This window comes from Thamnophis sirtalis, unplaced genomic scaffold (assembly GCF_051295495.1).
Source record: "Thamnophis sirtalis isolate CommonGarterSnake01/CBP01778 unplaced genomic scaffold, rThaSir2_p1.2 scaffold_3, whole genome shotgun sequence".
NCBI classification, from domain to species: domain Eukaryota; kingdom Metazoa; phylum Chordata; class Lepidosauria; order Squamata; family Natricidae; genus Thamnophis; species Thamnophis sirtalis.
The window spans coordinates 150,292,229-150,318,122 of NW_028261383.1; the positions used below are offsets into that span (position 1 = coordinate 150,292,229).

At 40.1% G+C, this 25,894-nt stretch overlaps 3 protein-coding genes across 5 annotated transcripts in view; 2 read left to right on the forward strand and 1 right to left on the reverse strand.

Annotated features, from left to right (window-relative positions):
• The window catches only part of GLS2 (glutaminase 2), a 31,268-nt gene extending 22,818 nt beyond the window's left edge, over positions 1–8,450 (forward strand). The window contains exons 14-18 of the mRNA XM_087710397.1: positions 422–514; positions 1,881–1,942; positions 2,049–2,125; positions 4,577–4,640; positions 6,765–8,450. Coding sequence (XP_087566523.1) covers positions 422–514; positions 1,881–1,942; positions 2,049–2,125; positions 4,577–4,640; positions 6,765–6,921 — 453 coding nt within the window. The 3' untranslated portion in view covers positions 6,922–8,450. The remainder of the gene's footprint in view (positions 1–421; positions 515–1,880; positions 1,943–2,048; positions 2,126–4,576; positions 4,641–6,764) is intronic.
• SPRYD4 (SPRY domain containing 4) lies at positions 8,448–11,853 on the reverse strand. The gene is made up of 2 exons (XM_014061172.2): positions 11,760–11,853; positions 8,448–9,989 (listed from the first exon to the last, which is right to left on the reverse strand). Exons 1-2 carry the CDS (start codon positions 11,851–11,853, stop codon positions 9,442–9,444), a joined length of 642 nt encoding a protein of 213 aa, XP_013916647.2. The 3' UTR covers positions 8,448–9,441.
• Positions 11,854–20,831: 8,978 nt separating this feature from the next.
• The window catches only part of LOC106544783 (aquaporin-4), a 13,715-nt gene continuing 8,652 nt past the window's right edge, over positions 20,832–25,894 (forward strand). Inside the window, exons 1-4 of one of the 3 annotated variants that reach the window (XM_087710398.1) lie at positions 20,832–20,903; positions 21,424–21,492; positions 21,633–21,770; positions 24,089–24,445. In XM_087710398.1, the coding sequence (XP_087566524.1) occupies positions 21,756–21,770; positions 24,089–24,445 (372 nt within the window). In that variant the 5' untranslated portion in view covers positions 20,832–20,903; positions 21,424–21,492; positions 21,633–21,755. Of the gene's footprint in view, positions 20,904–21,401; positions 21,493–21,632; positions 21,771–24,088; positions 24,446–25,894 lie in introns of all 3 variants that reach the window. The other 2 variants (XM_014061169.2, XM_087710399.1) reach the window with 2 other exon arrangements.

The window sequence follows — 25,894 nt, forward strand, 5'->3', positions numbered from 1 at the left end:
TAGAGATTTTTGTAAGTAGGGAATATCTTCTAACGGAATGATTCTTAAACCGATTAACCTAATTACCCCCTTTTCCTGGTCTCAAATGTCATTACCCTCACACACTACACACAAACATACACACAAAAATCCCCAGATTGTTGTTTTACATAAGCATTTTGCAGCAGGAGTTTCAAACTGGAACATCAAGTCATTAACAAGCAACTACAAATTGTTTCATTACTCCCAGGATATGTTCAAATTAGCCTCTTGGAGGAAAATGCCCAGAGTTTAAGAACCACTGTTCTGTGGCATCTTGGATGCTGCTGTTGCTTCCATCTTCTTTGAACCAATTACTAGAAAGCATTACAGTTTATTTTATAACTTTTCATTTCATTCCTTACTGATGCTTATTCTTGTCTTTTGACTGTTATTGCTTCAGGAATTGGTGTCCCTCTTCAATTTTCACAACTATGACAACTTGCTGCATTGCACCCGCAAGATGGACCCACGCCGTGAAGGAGATGAAGTTAGGGTAAGAAACCAAGGGCCCTTGTATTGGAAAGATTCTACAGATTTAAGTGGACTAGAATGGGAGAGAAACTCAGAGGACTTAAGAGGGTTAGAATAGCAGAGGTAAGTGAATGGCCCAGGGCTTAAAATGCATAAAAGCAATATTTTATCAAGAAACTGATACACCTGAAGTCCTAGAGAGCACAGAATAGGAATTGCTGTGGTGGCGCAATGGTTAGAAGGCAGTACTGCAAGCTATTTCTACTGACTGCCAGCCGTTCAATTCCCACCAGCTCAAGGTTGAGTCAACCTTGACTCCATAGAGTATAGTATAGTATAGAGTATAGAAGTTTATTTGTATGCCACCCTTTTCCCTGGGGGGACTCAGGGCGGCTCACAACCCAAAAGGGAGGGGGAGACAAACTTTTAACATAAAGACAATACATAATTAAAAACACAACATTCATACCATTCGGGCGGGTTACAGTTTTAGCCCCAGGCCTGACAGGATAGCCAGATTCTGAGGGCTGTGCGGAAGGTCTGGAGGGTGGTGAGGGTACGAATCTCCACGGGGAGATCGTTCCATAGGGTCGGAGCTATCACCGAGAAGGCTCTCCTCCGCGTAGTTGCCAGTCGGCATTGACCGGCAGATGGAACTCGGAGGAGGCCTAATCGATGAGATCTAATAGGTCGCGTGGAGGTAATTGGCAGTAGGCGGTCTCTCAAGTACCCAGATCCACTACCGTGTAGGGCTTTATGGGTGACAAGTAGCACCTTGACTCCATCCTTCTGAGGTCGGTAAAATGAGGACCCAGATTGTTGGGAGCAACATGCTGATTCCGTACACCGCTTAGAGAGGGTTGGAAAGCACTGTGAAGCGGTATATAAGTCTAAGTGCTATTGCTATTGCCAATCTAGAGGGGTGAGGCTCTCCGTTCAGGAGAACAGTACAGATATTAAAAACATGGGATATCTTTGCCTTCTTGGTTTCAAGAATTAATTCATCCATCCATCCATTCAATACGACCACCCACTCTGGATCTTATGTAGCTCTGATTTGCAACCTTTACTGTGCTCTTGCTGCTACAAATACGCTGAAGAAGTGGATGTGCAGGGATGCCTTTCCTGTTTGAGTTGCTCAAACAGTTGGTCTTGGTGTATAAGAAAACAGTGAGGAAACAACAACCAGCTTTGCCTGCAATGAAGATGTTTTCCTCCATTCTAGTCAACTGGGAGCTTCTTTTAGCTGTCTTCTAACCCAGTTGTGGAAGAATTTTGTTTTGGGATATATATTCAGAATATTTCATTATGAGAAATTTTAAAAGCCTCCAAAATCATGAAGATGAGTTATTGTAAGCCAGATGCACTCAATATACATTATTTTTCAGAACAAGACTGTTGTGAATCTACTGTTTGCTGCTCACAGTGGAGATATCTCTGCTCTTCGGAGGTATGACTTTACTTATCCAGGTGCTGAAGAGAGATCTTGAATATAAGTGAAATAAGTGTAATTTCCTTCCATGACCTTTACCACTGTCCTCTTGGCTTTCATCTAGGTTTGCCCTATCAGCTATGGACATGGAACAGAAAGACTATGACTCTCGAACAGCCTTGCATGTTGCTGCAGCTGAAGGTATCATGTTTGGGATGCAAACCTGCCATGATTTCTAGGCCCCTGCTCTATATCCACATTTGCACTTGCAGGCTTGCATTGTTTAAATCAGGGGTCCCCAACCCCCTGGTCTTTGGACTGGCACCAGGCTGCGGCATGCCAGAAACCGCAAACAAGTGAAGCCCCATCTGTGGGATGCAGGCAGTATGCGAAAGCATGCCCCCTCTGGTCCATGGAAAAAGCTCTCTCCACAGAACCGGTCCCTGGCGCCCAAAAGGTTGGGGGCCAATGGTTTTAACATCTACCAGACTTTTTGTCATTGGTGCTTCACTGGGGCTCATCTCTAACAAAAATGGGGAAGGGGTTTGTAAAGGAAAGGCAATGCTCTCATTCATATAAGTTCAATATAATATTGATCCATCACCATTAGTCAGTGTGCACTTTAAAATAAGCCATCATAAAAAAAATGATGTATTGGATCTGAGGGAAGATTCTGTATAAAAAGTATCAGTAAAAAGATGAAAAGTATTTAGCATGCAGTAAATACAATACTGTCATAAATCTATACATTTGTGAATTTTCCCACATTTAGAAATGTAGGAAAATCCAAAGCAATTTCAGGTGTAAAGATGGGAAATTCTATGTTTCCCCAGGCATTTATTATGGAATTGTTTTTCCTTAAATGGGTGTCATCTTGGTATCTCTTCCATCTTTTCTCCTACCACCAAACAAAACAAAGAAAAGTGAACTGTTCAGTGTCATATGACTAAGCCTCCTAGAAGCTCAATCCTTATTCCTCCAACTGCAAATTGTACTCAGGTCTGCAAGCTTTAGGTTAAGCAAACTTAGATACTATATATTTCTGTCTCCAGGCTAGAGAAATTTTTCCCAAGCATTGATATACCGGCAATCCTCGAGTTACAACAGTTCATTTAGTGACTGTTCAAAGTTACGATGACACTGAATCATTTTTCAATTACGACCGTTGCAGCATCCTCATGATCATGTGATCAAAATTCAGATGTTTGGCAACTGGTTCATATTTACGACTGTTGCTGTGTCCCCGAGGTCACACAGTCCACTTTTGTGACTTTCTCACATGCAAGTGAATGGGGAAGCCAGGTCCATTTAACAACCGGATTACTAACTTATCCACTGCAGTGGTTCACTTAACAACTGTGGCAAGAAAAGTCGTAAAATCGGGCAGAATTCACTTAGCAAACGTTTTGCTTAACAACAGAAATTTGGGGCTCAATTGTGGTCGTAAGTTGAAGACTTTCTGTATTAAATGGAGGTTTCTTTTAAAGAGTTTTAAAAATGAAGGTGTAAATAAATCATGCTGTCTCAGTTCCAAAATAAAAAAAAGAATAACTCCTACAGCAAGCATGGGACCTCTAAACGTTCCTGGAGATTCTCAGTCATCCAGGTTAAGGTTGTCCAAAAGGTGCTTTTTTCAAGAGGCAACTGGACTTTCTGGTTTTATCTTTGAAGACGTTTTGCTTGTCATTCAAAAAGCTTCTTCAGCTCTGACCTGACTTTTCCTAGAGCTGGAGGAGCTTCAAAGAAAAACCAGAAAGTCCAGTTGCCTCTTGAAGTAAAGCACCTTTGGGACACGGGACCTCTAATTGCACAATCGGAATAATTTCCCCAAAGTACATTTCCTAAGAGATGGTGTAAGCATTCTGAGAAACATATATGTATCAGAAGAACTCCTGATTTGTCAATTCTCCTGATCTGTGTTGCTGAATGCCAAGAGAGTCTTTAGAAATCTGCAGCCTGCAATGAGAGCTTACATAGCTGAACAGAACACGAACTTTCCCATCCTTGAAATGTCTGCTGTGGCTTTCTTGGTAGCCCCCATTCTGCAGTCCAGAGGTGGGTTCCTACCAGTTCGCACCAGTTCGGTAGAACCGGTTTGTCAAATCTACCGAATGGGTTAGAAGAGGTTCCACCAGTGGACCCGGAAAGCAGGCCACACCTACAGAAGAGGTTCCAAAAATCTTTGAAACCCACCACTGACACACACACACACACACACACACACACACACACACACACACAGACTCACACAGAGAGTGAAAGAGAAAGAAAGGAAGAAAGAAAGAAATAAAAAAAAGAAAAAAGAAAGAAAAAGTGAGAGATGAAAGAAAAAAAGAAAAAAGGGACAGGGAAAAAAAGGAGAGAGAGAGAGAGAGAGAGAGAGAGAGAGAGAGAGAGAGAGAGAACACATGGCCGGCAAGCCACTCCCACCAGGTCACATGGCCAGCAAGCCACTCCCACAAAGGAGGCCACACCCACAGAGTAGGTTCAAACAATTTTTGAAACCCACCACTGCTGCAGTCCTACACCTTGAAGAATTCTGTAGACATGTAGGTTATATGTCACATGATGGGAGTGGTTCAAAAGCTCATCTTTGGAAAGAGAGAGGAAGAGCCTCTTTTTAAATTGTTCCACTTCTATGATTCTCCCCAGGACATCTGGAGGTTGTGAAGTTTCTGATTGAGGCCTGCAGAGTCAATCCTTTTGTCAAGGACAGGTGAGGAACAAACGGGCAGATTCAAGATCTTGTTTTTTATTTACAGAATTATAAAATCTTAGAGCCAGCTTCTCCTTATGCTAAAGACAGGGAATGTCAAGCATGCCTCCTTCAATATCCAAGAAAGGAAAACCTCAAATCCATTTTAATAGAGATAAAGTACTTTTACTAGATATGAAATGAAAACAGCAAAGGAAAGCAAGATCTGAGCCAGAAAGGTGGGAACATATACATATCAAACATTTACCCAGCACCCTCCCCCCAATTCCCCAACCCATTGTCCAATCTGCAACTCCCTTAGGTGTCATGTGGGGTGCATCTTCAAACAGCCTCATCAAGTTGGTATGCGAAACGGTTGGCCTTGACCAAGTCCAAACATCAGCCACCAGCATGTGCAGAAGATGGTGGGAACAAGACTCCTCCAGTACAATATAATTCCCTTCCCCAACATTATGAAACACCACCACCACCCGTTCCTATGGCAGCCGATAGCAAGCAAGCGTAGTAAGGCAGCCGTAAGCAAGTAACCAAAACAGAGGCGGACAGGGACCTTATTCAGCATAAGGAACTGTTTCCACCAGCAGCTGCCTATATACATTTCCCCTTTCTCTGTCTAGAACTCCTTGATCAGGTCAGTTTCATGTTGTTGTTATTCAAGAAGTTTGCATACTCATAACTTGTTTTAGGACTGGTTGGCCTCAGTTGGAACAGAACTGTGAACAAAATAAAGTTTAGTCTGATGCAATGTGACTATCATGACATCTGTGCAAACCTAAAGGCCTCAACTGTAATTTAGCTTCTTCTCACCAAGGAGAGGATTCAACCTAGAAACAAGGAGGAACTTTCTGACAGTGAGAACAATCAACCAATGGAACAGCTTCCCTTTGGAAATTGTGGGAGCTTCATCAGTTGAGACTTTCAAGAAGAGATTGGACTGCCATTTGTCAGAAATTGTGTAGGATCTCCTGCTTGTAGGGGGATTGGACTAGATGACCTACAAGGTCCCCTCCAACTCTGTTAATCTGTTAAAATCCCTTTCTTTGTGAAAAAGGATGCATTACAGTTGATGATCCAGAATCATCTAATCCAGAATAATTCAGAATTGGATGTTGACAAGTCTCTATTATATTTTTCCCTGCTACATACTTCCTTAACAGTACTAAAACTGTCAGATTCCTTGTGTCAATAAAGTGTGCCATAACTTTGGGGAAATGTTATCACCTGACGTATCAACATGCTTTTGGGAGAAAGATTCATTGATTCGTTGATGGCCTAAGAACTTAGTCTCCTTCCTAGTGCATACAATATGATTTGATACTCCAGAAACATAAAGCCCTACTTGTTTTAATAGTAATCTTTATTTTGTAACGTAGTACAAATCTAGTAATCTTTATAACGTAGTGGTTTGGGGGGGATATGAATTGTCCTAGTTTTAAGCCAATATGGAATCTGATCCACAAATACTTACTTTGGATCTGTGTCAGGGTTCCAAGTTATAATTCCATATCAAGCAAAACTCCAAGGCAGGTAGATTTCTCAAACAATAGTTTATTGTAAATATATTGGCACAGATCTGGTGAAAACCGACTCTGAAGACTTCCATGGTTTTCACCTAATTAAAAATAAAAGTTTTCCCACTTTCTCAAAACAATCAGTCACATGGTCCACTTATGGTGTGGTCTGGCTGCCGGGTGACATCACTCCGCCTTCCTCCGACCAGGTCTGAGAATGTCCTTGGTTCCCAAGAGAAAATATTTTGTTTTGGCTACAGAATCCCAGAATCCCAACTATCTCAAATCCCCTATCCCTCAGCTCCAGTGTGATACTGAAGCTGTCAAAAATGGCTTCGGTCAGGTCAGTTTCAGGGTTGACAATCTGCTTAGTTGAGAAAGAGAAGATACAAGCTTTCAGTTGTTCCTCAGCACCTGAAACAGTCTTCTCCATTCTGGCATCTTCAGCATATGTTAGGAACATAGTTCCCAGGGTTTTTAATCATTATGGCCTTTGTTAGAAATTACAAGAGTTATACCCTCAACCCATTAGAGGCCATCAGGCTGAGAAAAGCTGCTTTCATTAGACATTGATTACAGTATACAAATCTTCATAGTGTTGCCTTCTTTGCAGATGGGGAAACATTGCCTTGGATGATGCCATCCAGTTTCACCACCTGGAAGTGGTGAAGTTGCTCAAGGATTATCAAGAAAGCTACATATTGGGTTCCAGACAGGTCAAGGAGGCAGCTGAGGATCTCTCCAAGGAGAATTTGGAAAGTATGGTGTGAGAATGGTAGTTTCTACAATTGCTTTATTAGCCCTGCTAAGGACTTGAACAAGAAGATAGACAGATAGAGAGAGACAGAGAGAAACGACATCCTCCTCATTCCAAACTACTCCATCCAGTTGAGCAAGGCGGAGTTGTATTTTTCCATAACTGTCTTGTACAAGAGACTCTCTCTGGTGAACCTTGTATGAAAGTTCAGTACTCCCCTTTGACAATAAAATCCCCAGGAACTGAGTTAGCAACTTTTGGTGAGAAACTAATTTTAGGTGCAGAAAAAGGAGAAAAAGAATGCTCAACTGCCATTTTGGGTTGCCTGATAAAATTCAAAGTAAGCTATCACTATAAATGCTGAACACATTTAAGGAAAAAGTATTCCATTCCGACCTTCAATTTTGTAACTTAATGAAACCTCCACATTGATTATTTTCAATTCCTCCACCATGAATCCATTCTCTCCCTTGTCCAACCATTCCCCCAATAGCTATTTAAGCAAGAAGGGAAAACATACTGGTCTCTATAATGTTTTTAAGGATTTCTGACTTTTGTCTGTCCCCACCTTCAAAAATAGTCAGCCATTTCTGTTATTACAGCTTACATTCCCTTTCCTACACACAGAGGCTGCAGAGCTATCTCATAATGCAGTTATGCCACTGGAGGGTGTGGAGATATAACTGTTGCTTTTTAGGGAATTGATTTTCACTTTTAAAAATCAGTTTGAAATTTAGTGCATCTATTCTGCTTCTTGTTTCCATTAAAAAAAATGTATCATGTCAAATTTGGATTGTGTGATTTGATAGACTGACCGATTGAACATTTTCATCAACATGTTACATGCACAATCACAACATGACTTCTATGATACTTGCAGCCACTCACAAACCTCCATTTTCAGAAAGCCAAATTCAAGAAGCTAAAAATAATTTACACAAGCACCAGAATGGAAAGCAAACATGGGGAAATAGCTTTTCTACTTTTATCTACACCGTTGCGCTCTCATATTCTGGTTCACTACTTCAAACACTTGTTCACCCACCAATCAATCATTTCTCTCCTCCTCTCCAAAAAATTAATCACAGGTATGGGGAAAGATACTTTCAGGTCCAGCCACTACCCCCATATATAGCAAACTACTGCCCGATCTTAAGCACATTCATTACCACACAGGAAATAAGTCCCCTTTGAGGGCTAATATGTGCAATCTTGCAATGTCCTTCTAAGGTGGCATAAGACATTCCATCAGCTGCTTGAAGTGGCACTATCATTTTCCCTTCACCTCTCTTTTCAGCACCTGCAATAAAAATGTTCAGCTATTTTGGAATAGAATAGCAAAATACCCATCAAAAATCAGTCATTGTGGAACATGAAAAACAGAAATCTTGAAGCAGTACAATGCTATGTTTCAATGTTGCTGCCAACAAGATTGGTAGGCTACTTTATTCCTCTAGATTTTTTAACTACTGTGTGCATTTTTATCACAAGATTTCCAAGCAGTGGATATTTGCAATCAGAAGTCCAGATAAAATAATATTTTGTTTTAGATGCTTTTATTTTTACACAGCATTCAGAACTGCTCTTGCTACATCCAATATCAAGAAAAACAAAACACTGCTTAAATATTTGTTGATTTCAGCTAATTTTAATTATGGTGACTATAACAAACTGTAGCAAATTCTTTATCTTTCCTTTTTGATGAATATATGTAACTGCAGATGTATATTGGGACGATTCTTGTTCTTTCAACCAATCTAACAAAGGATAATCGGGGGGTGGTATTAATAAAGTAATTCCTACAATATTAATCTGTATACTGTATTGTTTATGAATTCAGGAGAGTTGGATTTTCACTGGTCATAAGATGCTATCTGCTTAGTTCTAAGCTTATTTTGTCCTCCAACCCCACCAGCAGGAGGCAATAGATCCTTTGTGTTAAAAACCATTGTTCTTATCAAAATGGAAATGTCCTTCAAATATCTGAAAGCTTGAGTAAATATTTCTAAAAAGAAAAGGAAATCTTACATAATTAAAAGACATAAAGTGGTCCTTCTATAGTCAGATTGAGATATCGCTTGCTTATGTTTGATGCAGAGGGGTTAGAGGAACAATCCAAACATATTCACAGAGATGCTCCAGAGCTTTCCTGATGGAGGCCATTGACAGGAACAGAATTTGTAGAGGTCTTGAAAACCATCTACCCTTACTCTTTGTGGGAATGACCTTAGCTGGCTCTTTGGTTTTCCTGAGGCAGAACAATTTCTGGAATGGTTCTGCAACACAGCGGGAGAAGGGAATGTCCTGACTCCTACAGAACTAAAAGCCTATGAGGTAAGGTATCAAATGGTGCAATTGATCACATAAAAAATTGCTGCCTTAAAAAAGCTCATTTTTTAAAGCAACCCTTTCCTGACAAAACCAAAATAGCAGTGCAAGATAAATATGGCACAAGTAAAGGGTGGCAAATTTTACTCACAAAAGGCAAGGAAACAGAAAAAAAAATCTCAGTGTCAACACTCTTGAATAGATTTCAACTTTGCTTGAGCTTCTCGGGTACATCCAGGCCTGAGTGGGTGAGCAATTCACCATCCCAGAGGGCAAAGGCAGGCACCACGGGACCTCGGAACTCTGGCGACTTATTGTGGATAAACATGTGTTGTCGTATATCTATCAAGCTGAATCTTTTGCGGTCATAGTCCAAGAATAGGCCGACTCTTTCTGGTTGGCCAATGTTAGTGATTGGAGTGGTTTCATTAGCAAACATGGCATACCAGCAGTGATTCCCATAGGCAAAGACCCAGGAATTGTCATCCATTCCTATGCAGACTTCCCGGGAGATGTCCACATCTGCCACCCCAATGCGGAACTGTTGGGATCGTTTCACAGTCACTTCCCAGTAATGGCAGCCACTGGAGATGGTGGTGTCACCCAAAACTACAGCCCAGTCTCTGAAGCGTTCAGAGTTTCGGGGCACTCTGGTGGGGTCAATCCCCAGCATGCGATAGAGGACCCCAGTGTCCTTTTTGAATAAATCCAAGCTGCTGTGGGCTGTTTTCTCATCTAATTTGAAACTGATCTCTGAAATAAGAAAAAATATGTATAAGGACCAAACTTTTGCCTTCCCTTTATATGTGACTCCTTTGTTCTTAAGAATTGTTTTCCTAACTAGATAAACAATTTACCAACCTTTCTATTAATCATTCAAATAATATTATATTTTGGCTAACTACCATAAATTACGCAGCTGCACTTTACAACTAAATTATTTCAGAAAAGGTTTGCTATAATATGTACATATGTAACCAACATTTAAAAAGATTTAATAATTAAAATTATACTAAATATGTTTGAAAATGGCATCCAGCTAAATGGCAATACATTAATAGCAAACTTTACCAAAAACCTACCGGTATATCTCCCATAGAATTGATTCCCACAAGTGCTGCAATTGTTAATATATTAATTTGGAGGGAATTCAGTATTTTGGAGTGGAATGTCCATCTATGCTCAAGTCTTACATAAATAAATTTATAAAACTTGTATGCTGACTGACTCAACGATTCTTGACAGCTCACAATCCAACAAGTGAAATGCAGAGCAGAGAAGTCTAACCAATGAAAATGTAGCAATATTGAGAAGCAATGGCAAGATGTTAATAATAACAGACATTTAATATTTAAAGAGTTGACTACATCTCACTGGAATTTCACCTATCACCAAATAAAGAATTTTATTTAGTAAATCAATTTTTATGGATAGCCAATCTAATTGGGGGGGGGAGGTGATGGTTTCCAGAAGCTATAATTTATTTGTAATCATTATTTTGATATATATATCAATATAATATCAATCATATATAAAGATGGAATATTTTTTTTATTTCATGGATAAGTAACCAGTCACTTGCAGAATAATAGTGTATAATACTATTAGTGGCCACCTGATTCCAGGACAATTTTTGAAGGCTATCCACTGTATGCTAATTGGGAATAGATCTGTCAATTGTTATTGATTCCAAAATTGTTTGTAGACAAAAAGTGTTACTCATAGCAATGAGCTAGATTATAAAAAATACAATGGAGCAAAATTTAAACAAGTGAACCACTGGAAAAACAACAAAAAAAAAAATTACCCTCATATAATGATTATAAAGAACTATATGAAAATAGAAAGCTGTCAATTCAAATAAGAGTTTAGCATCAGAAAGCTTTTAAAAACATGTTAAATCTCACCCCAGTTTATTGCATATTTTTAATTAAATGCTTTAATATTCATACGGGCTCTCTAAACAACCTTACTTGGAAACAATCTCAATGAAACTTAAGATGGTTATGGGTAGGTGCAGTTCACGCTGAGGAGTTGCACATTCACTTGAAAAATACACATTTTCCGAAACTAGAAAAAAATGCACTCTTTTCTCCTTTGCCTATTTAACCCCGGAGCGCTGCTAATAATCCCGCTACTAAAAGAAGTAAACTGATATCCGCCTCAACAAAAAATATTGTCGGGTCAAATCCTTTAATTTCCTTAAAATATCAGGGTTATAAAAGACTAGCAGAAAAAAACGTCCATGCATCCTCAACTTAAATCTTGCGTGTTACTTTAAACAGCAGCGTGACTGGAAAATTCAACAGAAAACGCTTTGGTTGAAGAGATTTTTACTACTGAATTTCTATAGCTCCCGAAGTAGTGAAGGGCACAGAAGCACTTTAAAGGAATAAATCGGAGTGCCAAACACGTGGCCAAAGTCTTGAAGGAACGAAAGAAACCGTGGGAGTGTTGGCTGCAGCGTTAGCCGTTCGGTACGATCAGCCAGTTTTCTATTAGGCAAAGGACAAAATTTTCTACCTCTCCGGAACATCTGGCGGAATCCGAGACTGCACAAACCCCAGCCCTGACCTCTCACGCCTCTCAGGATGGGCGCCGCCATCTTGGAATTCATAAGTCACGTGAAACTAGCGGTCTGAAGCTAAATATAGGAGCCATCTTGGAGGCGGGCATAACTGAGCCAACCTATAGATGACAACCGCCATCTTGAAATTCAAAGGGCTAGAGTGTGGATCCCGAACGCGTTTTAGGGGCCGCCATCTTATTTTAGGGCGCGGCATCTTCAGAAAGACATCCCGGCGGAGCCATTTTAATCTGAAAAGAAGCTTCTTTTCCAATGGACTATCTGGCATCACGTGCCTACACTGATTAAATGCTCGATGAATGGCTTGTAAAAGTAGGTCGATTTTCTCTGAGAGAGAGAGAGAGAAGAAAAAAGTTTATACCCACTTCAATATATATCCTTTAATTTATATCCACAGTAGGTTAAAAATGTAAACGTTGGCCTTTTGTCACAATTTCATCAGACAAAACGATTAAAAATCTAAAAGGATAAGAAAAGAAGGAAGAACATGCTTCTAGGGTTTGGAAATACAGATAGTCCTCAACTTATGGCTGCAACAGAGCCCAAAATTTATGTTATTAAGTGAGAAGTTTGTTAAGTGAGTTGTGCTTCATTTTTCTAGCCACATTTGTGAAGTGAATCACTGCAGTTCTTAAATTATTATTATAACACAATTATTAAGTCAATCTGGTTTCCCCATTCATTTTGCTTGTCAGAAGGTCCAGAAGGGGACCACATGACCCCAGGACTGTACAACGTCATAATTGTGAATCAGTTGTCAAGCTTCTGAATGTAAATCATGTGTCTGGGGAGTCTATCAGTCATAAATGTGAAAAGTGGCCACAAGTCACTTGTCAGTGCCATGGTAACTTCGAACAATCACTTTGGTTGTAAGTTAAGTACTACCTGTATCAGAAAAAAATGATACTGTGTCTGAAAATCCAGCAGTTCTAGTAATATAATATCATAACAAATGTGAAAATCACGTTTATCTAAATGGGCTCAAGTTTTTTTTAAAAAAAATCAGTATAAAGAATTATTAAACTTGGGAACCAAATATTGTACTATTGTAGTTGATCCTTGGCCTCATAGCCAAAAATGTATTGTCCGATACCTCAATTTCCATCTTGTTAAGTTCATTAAGAAATTGAATGTCTGGAGGAAGGATCAGTGTTTGTTTTCCTAAAGCAAGATTTTAGCAAAATTATGTAATTCAAGTTTGGGGATGATTTTAAAATGGGCCAGTTGCGTCTCTTAGCCCAACTCGCAGGGTTCTTGTTATGGGGAAAATAGGAGGAGAAATGTGTGTTGGATAAGGGAAAGGAAGGGAAGGGACTGAATTATACATACACTGGTGGACCCCAGCCAACATGAAGTAGTAGTGTGATGGAGCAAAGACTTCAGGTGTATTATAAAAAAATATTAGATTCCCAGAATTAATCATTCCTTTGCAAAGTGTGCTGGTTAGATGACCCTTAGAGTACTGAACACCATCTCTTAAAGAAGATATGGAGAAACTGGAGTGGATTCATATGAGAGCTGCCAAAATGATTTAGGCTCTGGTAAATCCAATCTTATAAGCAACTTTTAAAGGCCCTGAACATGTTTAGCTTGCCCAAGAGAAACCTAAGGGAAAATATTTAAAATATCTTTATTTATCTTTAAAATATCTAAAGGTGATCATATGCAAGAGAGAGGCAGGCTTTTTCTATGTTGAAATCTAAAGTAGGACAGGGAGCAACCTGCTGAAATTAAAAGAAAGGACACTCAGCCTGAATATTAGAAGAAATTTCCTGATTAAACAATGAAACAATCTACTTCTGCAGTCCCCAACCTTTTTCGCAGCAGGGATCAGTTTCTGAAAAAGGCAATTTTTTCACAGATGGGGGGAGGGGAAGCAGAGGGGAATTGTTTCACATGCTACCTAGACCCTGTGTATACACCGATGCAATTTTACTCACTTCTGCAGTCTGGTTCCTAACAGTACCGATCCGGCACTTGGAGGTTGGGGACTCCTGATCTACTGAGCACAGAACAAGGATCAACTCCCTTGTGGTTTTAAAAATACAACTGGATAGCATTTGTGAATTCTGCATAGAGTAGAAAATTGGATTCCATGACCTATAACAGCGATGGCTAACGTTTTTAGGACTGAGTGCCCAAAGCGCGCATGCACTTTGCCAAAATTCAATGCCCCCCACTCTCATGCATGTGCATGTGCCCATGGCCCTATGCATGCACGCAGGTACCTGTGCAAGCACGCAATCGTTCACATGTGCGTTCATCCCCCGTTCATGATCTCTGGCCCCCCACGCATGTGCAGCAGAGACCCGAAGAACGGCTGGCCGGCGGGAGGTACGCATGCATGTGTGGTGAGGCTGAGCTGGACAACAGCTTGTATGCCCAGAAAGAGGGCTCTATGTGCTACCTCTGTCATGTGTGCCATAGGTTCGCCATCATGGACCTATAAAGTTCAACCCAACTCTAGGATTGTTGCGCTACGTCATATGAGAATCTGTAAGCCTTTTCTTTGTGCTATTTTTTCCAACATGAATTACTCCCCCAAGATGTTCATTTTCTGTGAGGGTGGAAGGAAGTGACACTCTTTTGATGAAGAAATCTTTTAAAGAAAGGAATGGTAACTTTTGGCAGCCATAGAAAAATCTTCCTGGATTTCAGGGACTGGATTGTACTACAACTTTTTAACTGGTTTCTTGCTGAATCAACAACTAGAAATGTACAGCTTGCTCTTGCTTTGGCTAGCAGAACCAGTGTTAAATGAATTCAACAGCAATTTATTCCTTTTTCCCATGGGATGCATGCAAGAAGCAGTATTGTGTATGAAGAATAATTAATCCTGTCATCCTGGAAAGAAATAATTTGGTAAAGCAGCAGCTTCTTCTGGATAGATCTTTTAATATTCATTGTGCATACTCCATTATGATAATTTGACAAGGCACTGGAGATATATAACATAAAATCCTCCAGCCAACACCAGGGAGATACAAAGCCTGTCCTCATTACTGATAGATTTGCACAGCAATGGCTGGAGATTACTATAGGATGCATTAAATCATTAGTATGGAAATGACAAAACATTGTTGGTCCACATTTTTGCCCTTATGCAGAGATAATCCAAGCACAACAGCCCAAACAGAACCTCTATATCCGTGATGGTGAACCTATAGCATGAGTGCCAAAGGTGGCACACAGAGCCCTCTCTGTGTGCACATGCACCGTCGCCAGCTGCTCTTCTGGTTTCCAGTGCTTACATGCACGCAGGCTCCTGGAGCGTCTGAAAATGCCCCAAAAAACCAGCCTGAAGTGGTCCAAAAAATGGCCTGAAACAGCCCAAACGGCCTGAAAAACAGCCTGAAAATGTCCCCCAAAACAGCCCGAAAACACCCCCCAAAACAGCCAAAAACAGGAATGCGTGCACCAGCCAGCTGGTCTTCAGGTTTCCGGTGCTTCAGTGTGCACGAACACCAGCTGGCCGCGTGCCAGAAACCTGAAGTTCAGCTGGCTGGCACATGGATGCGCACTGGCCAGCTGGTCTTCTGGTTTCAGGCGCTCTGGCACACACGCATGCATGCATGTTCCTGTTTGGGCACTCGGTGCCAAAAAGGTTTGCCATCAATGCTCTATATGCATAGTGTACTAGCGTATTATAGTTCTGAGATTCATGAATTTTCCTCCGATGTCTCTTGCCCCACACTTCTGAACAACTAAATGATTAAGATATGCAGATATTTTATCTATCAGTGCATGTGGTTTCAATTCGAGGATTTGGGGTTTCACTGTTACAGTATCGTAATGGTGTGGGTGTTACATGTACACTGTAATATGTGGTAGTATAAAAATGCAAAACGATATAGAAAATAAAAAATTCTTGCTTTCTTCAAAATTAATCCACTTCACCTGAATTTGCACGTTCTTGTAATACTCGGGACGCTCAATTTGAGGGTCATCTTGAATTTACAATTCCAGCTCAAAAGAGAAGTTGGCAGCTATAGCCAAGAGGACCTCCATATAGGTTCATCTTATGCACAGATGTCAAACTCGGCGTGTCACGTTGTCATCGTGTGACATTTTGTGATGTTTTCCCCATTTGTGGAGCTCAGGTAGGTGTGGTCTGCGTGTGATGCATCCGGCATGTGGGCCGCCAGTTTGGAACTCCTGATCTAATGTATAAATTATGGCTGTTCCTAGATTAGGAGGCATTCCAAACTCATGCTCCAGTCACCTCACAAATGCACTATTGCAATGTGCTTTACATGGGGCCGCCCTTGTAGATCACTTTGAAGCTACCACAAGAATATGGTGGTGCAGGTAGGGGCATGCCTTAGACTAGCCAATGACAGCAACTGCTCCATGAGATGCAGTGATCTCCAATCAGCTTCTGGGTGTAATTCAATATGCTGGTTACCATCTATTAAGCACTTCATATCATAGGACCTATGACCATCCGTGTCAATACTTTCTGCTTTTCTGGTAAAATCAGAAAGAGAGGGTATGATTCAAGTCCTCTCAATTAAACAGTGTCATCTATTGGTGCCTAAGAAGCATGCCTTCTCTGTCTCTGCACCTGCCCTCTAGAACAGCATCTCCCCAGAAATTTGTATGATGTTCAGGAGGTCATTGAAAATCTGGTTATTCTCCTAGGCCTTGGATATCTTATGTTTGTTGTGGATGATTTTATGTTTGTTATGGATGATTTGCCTTCTGGGGTAGATTTTCTGTATTTTTGCTTTTATTGTTCCTTGCCTTATAAATGTAAGCCACCCAAAGCAGTTTGGTAGCATGATGACCTGTAAATCATATAAATAAAATAAATCATGTTTGCAATAAAACACGTGGCAGTTGTGTATGTAAGCAATTTAGAATATTAAACTGCAGAAAGATAGTGATAGTGTGACAATAAATATACCTATTATCAAAGCCATAATTTGTCCTTTTACTGTGTGATTATGAAAGCTGGATCAACAGAAAGGCTAAACAAAGAAAATGGATGCTGTACCTTGAAATTATGGCGCTGAAGAACATTTATGTAGGGGTGTAGTGAACGGTATGGGGGTAAACTAGATTTAGCTAGATTTCCTTTTTTCTTTCTTGTATTATGCTTTTAATTTCTTTGGCATATTACTTTTTATGCCCCTTGAATAGCATTGATTCTCCTGAAAGAATATAATGTGTTGAGTATACAGAAATGATCAGCAATAGGGGTCATTTCTCATGAGTATCAGAACTCACCTTTGTCAGGAAGACACCAGCTTTTGATTTAGAAGTCATTTGTTTGTTTGTTTATGGAATTTATGTTGCCGCTTATTCACACATGGCGACTCAAGGCGGCTTACAGAATATTAAATCCCATATAAAAACAAGAAAAATAATAAAATAAGTCATATAATAAATTAATATACTAAAATCACCCCCCCCATCCCCCGCCCAGGTGACAGCAACTCACACAAGCCATTTAATGGGCTCCATCCCGCTCTGGGTTCCCCAGGCCTGTTGGTAGAACCAGGTCTTCAGCGCCTTCCAGAAGAGTGCTACAGTGGGAGCCATTCTAATCTCTGTGGGGATGATGTTCTACAGAGAGGTGTTCTTTTGTTGGTGTTCCCTGGTATTACAGATTTAATGTGGAAAATATTGCTCCAAATTCCTGCAAATGTTTGGCAACCTCGTTTTTTGCTTCTTATTTTCCTGTGGATGGTTTCAGAATTGCTCCTTCATTTTCCTTGTGGCTTTCCAAGTCTCCACTAAACCCTAATTCAATGCAACAAGGACACATGACTGCAATAGGGTGTGGATGGATGACTTTTGGTTGCTACCTTTTCACTGGCAGGATTGTTCTAGCTGTTTGTAGTAAGTCAGCAAAGACCAGGCACAGAACGGGGACAAACAGAGAGATGGGGGAACCTAGGTCAGCCAGAGGTCAGCACCAGACCTTGCTTTTGCTGAGTCAGATGCTGACATGACAGCAAACAACATGGCAAGCAAAGGCTGGAGCCTCTCAGAGTCCAGTAGCTGTTGAGGTGAATGCTCCTGTTGCTGCCTAATCTGAGCTGCCCTCAAGTACAGGTTTCCTCTGGGGACAGGTCTAATAGTGCACTTTGGATATTGGGTACATTTCCTTCCTCCTTCAATTAAGACAGAAGCACCCACACTCTTTGCGGGGGCTGGGGGAAAGCAGGGAGGTCTCCATTAAGAAACTAATGCTATGTAGATCAGGGCTGCTTTTATTGTACTGTAACAGCATCTGAATGTGCTTCTCCCTCTATCTTCAAGTGAATTTAGGAGGGGCTTGTCTGAGATATTTTCTCATGTATCTTTGGCCCAGCCTCAATCCGCCCTTGATTATTGCCTTAATAACTGCTATTCCTCCTGCCTTCAAGGCCATTCCCTCTTCCCTACCATACTGGGAAACAGGAAGGTTTTAAAGAAGGTAAGATGATCCCACTCCTTTTTAATATGCATATAAAAAGATGTTTGATTGCATGATTGTGGTTACCACAGTTTGACGCTCTTCCCCATCTTATAGCAACCTGCTAGACAAAGTTTGACATACTTCATCAAAAGTAAGAACTATTCATATTCAGAAGAGCCTCTCCTATATTCAGAAGTTTGATTCCTGCAGAAATGGCTGATCCAGAAAGGGTTTCTATCAAGTAGTAGTTGTTAAAAAGTTTCAAAAATATTTCTTAAGTATTCTATGGCCATAAAATGGTAAAATAAATATTAAGACAAACATTTGACTAATGCTAAATGTTTCCACTTACCATCAAATTTGACTTAAAGACAGACTTAGGAACAGACCTCATTCATAACTCAGGGACTCCCTGTATTTATTTACAGTATTTATAAGCCACTCAAATGCTGTAGAACTCTGAGTAACATGCAACAACAAAAATAATTTTAATTATTATTAAATATTATGATTTGCATGACTATTGTTCCAATGCTTTTTATGTTGCTGCTATGAATTGCTTAGAGTCTTGATTATTAACATAGTATAAAAACTTCTGTGATAAATAAGGACTCCATATAAGTAAAATCAATTTGAAGCACTTTGGAATATGCTACCAATAGAATTGGAGTATTGTATTGCGCATTATGGAATAAATAATTTCTTGCCAAATTTCTCTTTCCATTTGGCAATCAAAGGAGAGCTACTACTGTATACCAGCTGACAAAACTGACTATAGAGTGGGGACAATAAGACCTACAGCAGAGAGTTTAGGTCTGTAATGTCCTTGCTCTAAAATATTACCTACATTATGATGGATTTCAAAGGGGATTGGATGCTATCCTTTACCAGAAGCAATATGATGAATAGGTAAACAGACATTTGTCAGCAACAGAACAAGAGTGTGAACAATTATGGCCCCTGAAACCAAAGCACAGAGCAGAGATAATTATGACAGCTGTCCCCCTTTAGCACACTGAAACGAGGGCAGAATATAATGGCACACACTTATAGAAATAAATTGAGAAATGATATTGTCTAGGTCTAGGAGACGCCCTTATGTTGCAAGATGCACTGAATTGTGTCTTCCTGCCTAGTTTTGGAAAAGATGAGGCCACTGATTCAATGCCAATTAAAACTATAAAGCTACAGATTAAAGAGGTTGAAGATCAGGATGTGTAACTTTGAGTGGTTGAAAAAATAATTTTGGAAGGTTGGCCTATAAATAAAAGTCAAATGCCCATAGGGACAAAAATATGTTTTCAGTTTAAGAAAGAACTCAACATAAAAATAGGTTAGTGATAGTATAATGCTAATAATATAAGATAATCTTATATTCTGTGGATAGATGCATAATTTCAACTTCACTTTGTAATAGAGCTATGGAAAAAAAGTATTAGTCACACATGAAAATTGAAGTTGCTTGTTATGAGCTAAAGAATGTGCTTATTGGCCTGGGATAAGGACCGGGAATAAGAGGGGAGGTATGAATGAGAAGGTATGAGACCTGCCATTAATGTGACAACCATCAACAAAAGGAGACCTTAAAACCCAACTAACTTCGCACTAGACCACTGTTCTCCAACATTTTTGGACCGGGGGTGGGGGAGAGACGGCATGGTTTTGAGTGAGTGGCCAGCAAGTGTGCTTGCAGCTCCACTTGCGCGATTGGTGTGCATGCATGCCTACCGCTCACGCAACCAGCTGTTTCCTTGGCCCATTTGCTAACACCTCGCAGCCAACTAGTAGGCCGCAGCCCACAGATGAGACCCCTGCACTAGACCATTGAAGAACAGCTATCCACCTTAAAAAGAAATCAGTACAATATTTTACTATTGTTATTAGTCCAATTTCTGAGAAACTAATGAATGTTTTGATTCTAGCATTGGGATTAACATACCATGAAATTTATCTGTACCTAGGCTCTATATGACAATCATGTTTGCTCTGACCCACTAGACAAGAGATGCTCAGTTAATGGGATTAAATCCATATTCAGGATACTGAACTACACACTTAGTGGGATCAATCAATAGTCAGATCAATTCCCAAGGCGGGCCTGTTAAAGGACAGGTCAGAAAAACAGAACTACAGAACATTATTGATTATCACCCACAGGTTACACGTAAGCCTCTTCCTCTTCCTTCATCCCCATAGCAATATTGATAGATTACACCAGAAATGGAGACAGCGGTTTACATCAAGTCAAAGAAACTGTCAGAGAAGAAAGGCTTGCGTTGGCTGATTATATAAAAGGCAACTCAGAACAAGCATTGATGCAAGTTAACATTTGGAACTTCTTGAATGTGCAAGAAACAAAACATGAATGTTCAAATTATGTAATAAAAATGAGAACAAAATGCTGCCAAGGAAAAGCATTACGTGGTCAATTTCTGCAAAAGATCAGGGGGAAAGTGGATACTATATGAATGCATATGGAAGGTTCTGGAGTATTTCAAGACAGGATATTGCAATTGTAGCAGTGGTGGGTTGCCAATTTTTTTACTACCGGTTTGGGCGCATTCCCGTGCCTATGCACAGAAGCGTTTGGGTGGGTGGGTGGAGCCTCCCGCCGCCGCTACTACCAGTTCGCCGATCCAGGGCGAACCGGGAGCAACCCACCTCTGAATTCTAGGTATGTCAGCTGAGACTGCTTCATTATTCCATTTGACTTTCTTTTTCTGCACTCTGGGGATGAAAATAGGCTATATTTAAACTTGAATGCAAACAAACAAACAAACAAACAAAAATACATTGCTCAGTTCCTACTGTGCATTTTCGGTTAGACATGCTCCTTATGCTAACACTGCTGGAAACCCTGCAGCATATGTAATTGATTAATGTAGGATTTTTCCTCTTTTAAATAAAGTGAAAACCCTCATTTTCCATGTAAATTCATTGAAATATGATTGCAGCCTCCTTTGATCATATGAGAATAAATCCCATGCTGGATCACTGGTAACTGTGACAACCCCCTTCAGATGACTTCCTAATGAAGTTCAAAGAGCCCGTTGCCTTGACACTTTTACTATTGAGATGTGCCAGAAACTCATTACTCACACATACAGGCAGTTTGCTTTTTGTTTGTTTGTTTGTTTGTTTACTTTATTATTTCTAACATTTTTGTCCCAAGTGATTTCTCTCGTTTCCTCCAGAAGCTGGAAGGGGAAGAGATGAGGCTAATTGTAGGTTATTGATTGGTGGAGCTGCATCAAGAGCATAGAGTAAGTTGATGATACCTATCAAAAAGAAACAGGTTATTGGAATGTCTTGAGTATCTCAGAAACTTCAGTATTAAGTCCTTCTCTGATCACCATATTGCTGCTTGAGAACTTTCTTTTTTATTTCCTCCTTCAACTTTTAGATGTTAGGTGATAACAAGGAAGGACGAGAACCCAGGTAGTGTGGGGACAGTGTTTGGTCAACCACTAGATGACAGCAGCAATGCACTTTCTTTCACTCAGATCAGACTCGGAAGGAGGACACCATGGGCATCAGGGAGGTAAGGAGATCCCTCTTTAAATGTTGAGATACTGTAATGATGAAGACTCCGTCAAGTTTACCTTGATTCCTGGTAACCACATAGACAGATTGAATATTTCTCAGCAAACAAATTGGACCAATCTCATTTTATCTTTTGGCCCACCTGGCTTTTTTCTATAAAAATGTTTTTGTTCATAAATCTGCTCACTATTTTTCTGAATTATTTCTAGTGACAGTCCTTTTCTTCCTAGCAGGTTCTATCCTTCTTCCTGTATTTTTTCTCCCTGCCTTCAAGCACAATCTTTCCCATTATTTAGAATTTAAATTCAATTAAGCTAAATTTTAAAAAGTTGACACACATTTTCAAAATGGATGGTTTAGTTTTATTAATCGGAATATTTCTACACTAGCTATTTCAAAGGGTATTTTCATTTTTTGTTCTTTTTTAATGTGCTGAGCCAATTACAAAAGTATTAAAAGAAGTAACAGCAAATATGTTTTCCAAGAACAGGTAGGGAATTTATTCTCTAGGGTGGTGGATTCTTTTTTTTAGAAAACAATATATATACAAACACTTCCATACAATTAGGTGGACAATAAGTTAATTATACAATCTAATTCTTCTCGCCTTCTTTCTATAACACTGGTTTGACGTACACTGGGTTATATTATAGATTAGCTATAGAATCTGGGCTATGATTGGTAAACCAATGGGCTGGAAGATTCTTCTCCTGATATTTCTAGAATTGAGACTTAGTTGAACTGAAAATGGAATCTGTCTTCATTGTTCAAAAAAGAGCTTTGATTTATTGCCCTCCAGATATTTTAGACTACATTATTTTTTATTATTTTATTTATTGATATCCCACCTTTATTACTTTTACAAACAACTGAAGGCAGCAAACATATCCAATCCACCTGCCTCCTTCTACTTTCGCCACAAAAATCCTATGAGATGAGTTGGGCTGAGACCAGGCATTGATGACTATTTGTCATATTGCTCAAGAGCCGTACCTCAAAAGATTAGGTGGGATTGCTTTAAGAGAAAAGCCTGGAGTTGTGCCAACTATGTCAGAGAGGCCCACTCTGTAGATCTGGTTGGAGTATAAAAAATATACTTCCCTGATTTGTAAAAAATTCTGCTACCAGAAGGTAGCAACAACTCAAGGAAGATAGCAAGAGAGGAGGCTATATACATATATTAGAAATTGCATGAAGCACAATCCTGGATTATTTTTAAAGTGTAATGCCAAGGCTAGGGTTTAGGACCACAGCTAGTAAAATTACATGTGAAACAGAAATGGGACAGGTTCCTGAGCACTGCCCTAGGTCAATTGCCACTGATTTACCACAGATTTTTCCAACCTAGTGCCTCAGTTCCCCACGAGCTTAGTTATTGACCCTGCTGTTTGGAATTTTTGGGAGTAGTAATTCCAACATATTTGGAAGAGGCCATGTTGGAGAAGTGACTAATTCTGGAGGTCCTACTCTTTTGGTGTTGCATCTGGCCATTTTAAAGAACTTGCAGCTTTCTGTAATACAATTGGCTTCTTCAAAAGGATGATTATTGGATGGTGGCCACTAAGCTGGGGGAATATTTTTTTTAGAGGGTTTAGTTGCAATACACAAAATTAGAACAGCAAAGAGGTGTTCTGATTCTCCATCAGGGTTTCTGTAGAAAATGCTTCCTTTGAAAGATTGGATTGGTGACAATTGAGAGCAGGTGCCATTGATAGATAATATAATATTCCTCTGTTAATGTTAGATATGATGCTTGATGCTTGATGCTTAAGCAGTGGATTGGACTAGAAGATTTCCAAGGTCTCTTCTAATAATCATTGGATTGTTATCCATTTATTTATTTATTTATTCATTCATTCATTCATTCATTCATTCATTCATTCATTCATTCATCCATCCATCCATCCATCCATCCATCCATCCATCCATTATCAGTCTGCACTCCCTGACAACCTGTACAGTTTACAACTATAAAACCAATATATAAAAAATACAACCAATCAGAAGAGCAAGATACCAAAACAAAACAAAAACAATAGGCGCATCTCCTGAGGTCCTGTCAGGATGTCTTTCTTTAATGGACAGGCTCCAGAGGGCACCTACCTTGCTGGACCAAATCTTCATATGAGACAGAAATCACAATCTTTTCTTTAAAAATCTCTTTTAATCTGTTCGACCACAGGTATTCTGATTGGTAGCAATGCATCTCACTGTATTTCTGGCTGAATTTGGTTGTTTTAGTGGCATATCTCAACAACCTATTGATCTTTTTTGTCAAGTTGTGTCTTAACTTTTTCCTTGTTCCTCCCTCTCCAGGAACTGCAGAGCCGTCAGTTCTGGTGTAGCCTATTGGCAGAAGCCACAGGCACCCTTATCTTTGTCTGGATAGTGCTGGGTGCCTCATCCCCCACCGGTCCTAAAGAGGTGCTGCCTACTTCGCTCCAACCAGCCCTTGCTGCAGGACTGGTAGCTATCAGTTTGGCACACTGCTTTGGTAAGATCAGTGGTGCCCAAGTCAACCCCGCACTCACTATGGCCTTCCTGTGCACTCGTAAACTGGATGCTCTGCATGCCTCGACCTATATTCTAGCCCAGTGTCTGGGAGCCATCTTAGCATCAAGCTTTTTTTATCTCATGTTACCCAGCTCAGCCATTGGGCAATTGGTCACAAAGGTAAGTTAGTTACTTCTCTTTCTTTCTCTTCCCAATGATCTCCCTTACTGTAAGACAGTGGCCTCCAAGCTTTCCAGTGCTGCAGACCAGCAGAGATTGTGCTTGTGGTGGCAGCGGAGCAGGTGGGGGGGGGGGAGAGGATGGTTTTGCATGCACACCCACCACTTGCACAAGTGGAGCGTCACCCGCTCACCTGCCTGGCCTGGCCTGGTTGCCTGGCCTGGTTCCCAATGGACCATGGCTCGGAGATTGGGAACCCCTACTGTAAGACATCCCAGGAGATGGAAATTAACTTTGCCTGTTATATCCAGAACCAAAAATGAAACTGCATTACATGTCTCAGTGCTCTATGTCAGAAGCCCACAGTGCCTCTTCTCTACTAAGTAACCTGGTTCGATATCCCTATCACTGGCTAAAGAAAAATGGAGCCGAAGAAGTCACCTTCCTTTACTGTGTCAAAGCATGCTACTCCTGTCCATTGTTTATTAGATTTATTTCCTTACAGTGGGATCTCTCTTTCCTTCATTCCGTCAACAAAAACCTTATAAAATAGGGTGATATAAGAGAGTAACTAATCGCAATTATTCAGCACATTTTTGCACCTGAGGATGGACTTGAATTTGTGGTTCACCGGTTCTAATCCACTACCTTAACTCTTATTCACCAGCTACCAAAAGTTCTTTGATTCCTAAAAAATCTACTTGGCAAGCCTGATTTTGATAACTATACACAACATTTGTGAATTGTTTTATTCTTTGTTGCTTCCTATCTTCATTCTCACCTCTGGGATGGTCATTGTATAACAAGCCATTGCCTTCTTGTTCGTCTCCTATGCATCAAAGTGCAAAGTAATTGGCTGCCGCAAAGGGAGGAAATGTATTTAATTTTAGATTTTTATCCAGTCTATTTATTTAACTCAAGGAAGCTGATCCTGGCTGTTAGGTAAGCTCCCTGTTGGGAGAGCAAGTACGTTCAACGAAGCGTTGTGAGAGTTGTGTTGGAGAATACACAAACCAGCATACAGAGACACTGCAGTTTAAATAGGCTTTTACTTTCGTGGAAATAGAGGTATCAGAGTCCATCAAACAGTCCAAGTCATACATGGTTAAGACCGTCAGTCATCAATGTCTTTCAGTTAAGGGATAATCCAAATAACATAGTCCAGTATCATATAATCAGTTCAGAACTCAAAGTTTGCTAGCAGTTGCAAAACTTACAATAACTCACTGCACTCAGATCAGATCAGCCCAGCATCTAACAAACAGAGAGAGCTAACAGTCATTCTGGCTCCCTCTTATGGCCGATTGAGGAAAACAACAACCAATCACATTTTACAGTATGATTTAAAGAAACAGGTATAGCATTGTTACATGATTTATATATTGCCAACCCAACCGTTAGATTATATCCCTAACACTGGCACTTCATTGTTCTGGACAGAGCTCTGAT

Bases quoted from the DNA above. Each gene is read 5' to 3' on its own strand.
- SPRYD4 (XM_014061172.2), bottom strand. From the start codon at position 11,853: ATGAATTCCAAGATGGCGGCGCCCATCCTGAGAGGCGTGAGAGGTCAG. The intron at 9,990-11,759 runs GTAGAAAATTTT...TTCTTATTTCAG, and splicing joins CCGCCAGATGTTCCGGAGAG to AGATCAGTTTCAAATTAGAT.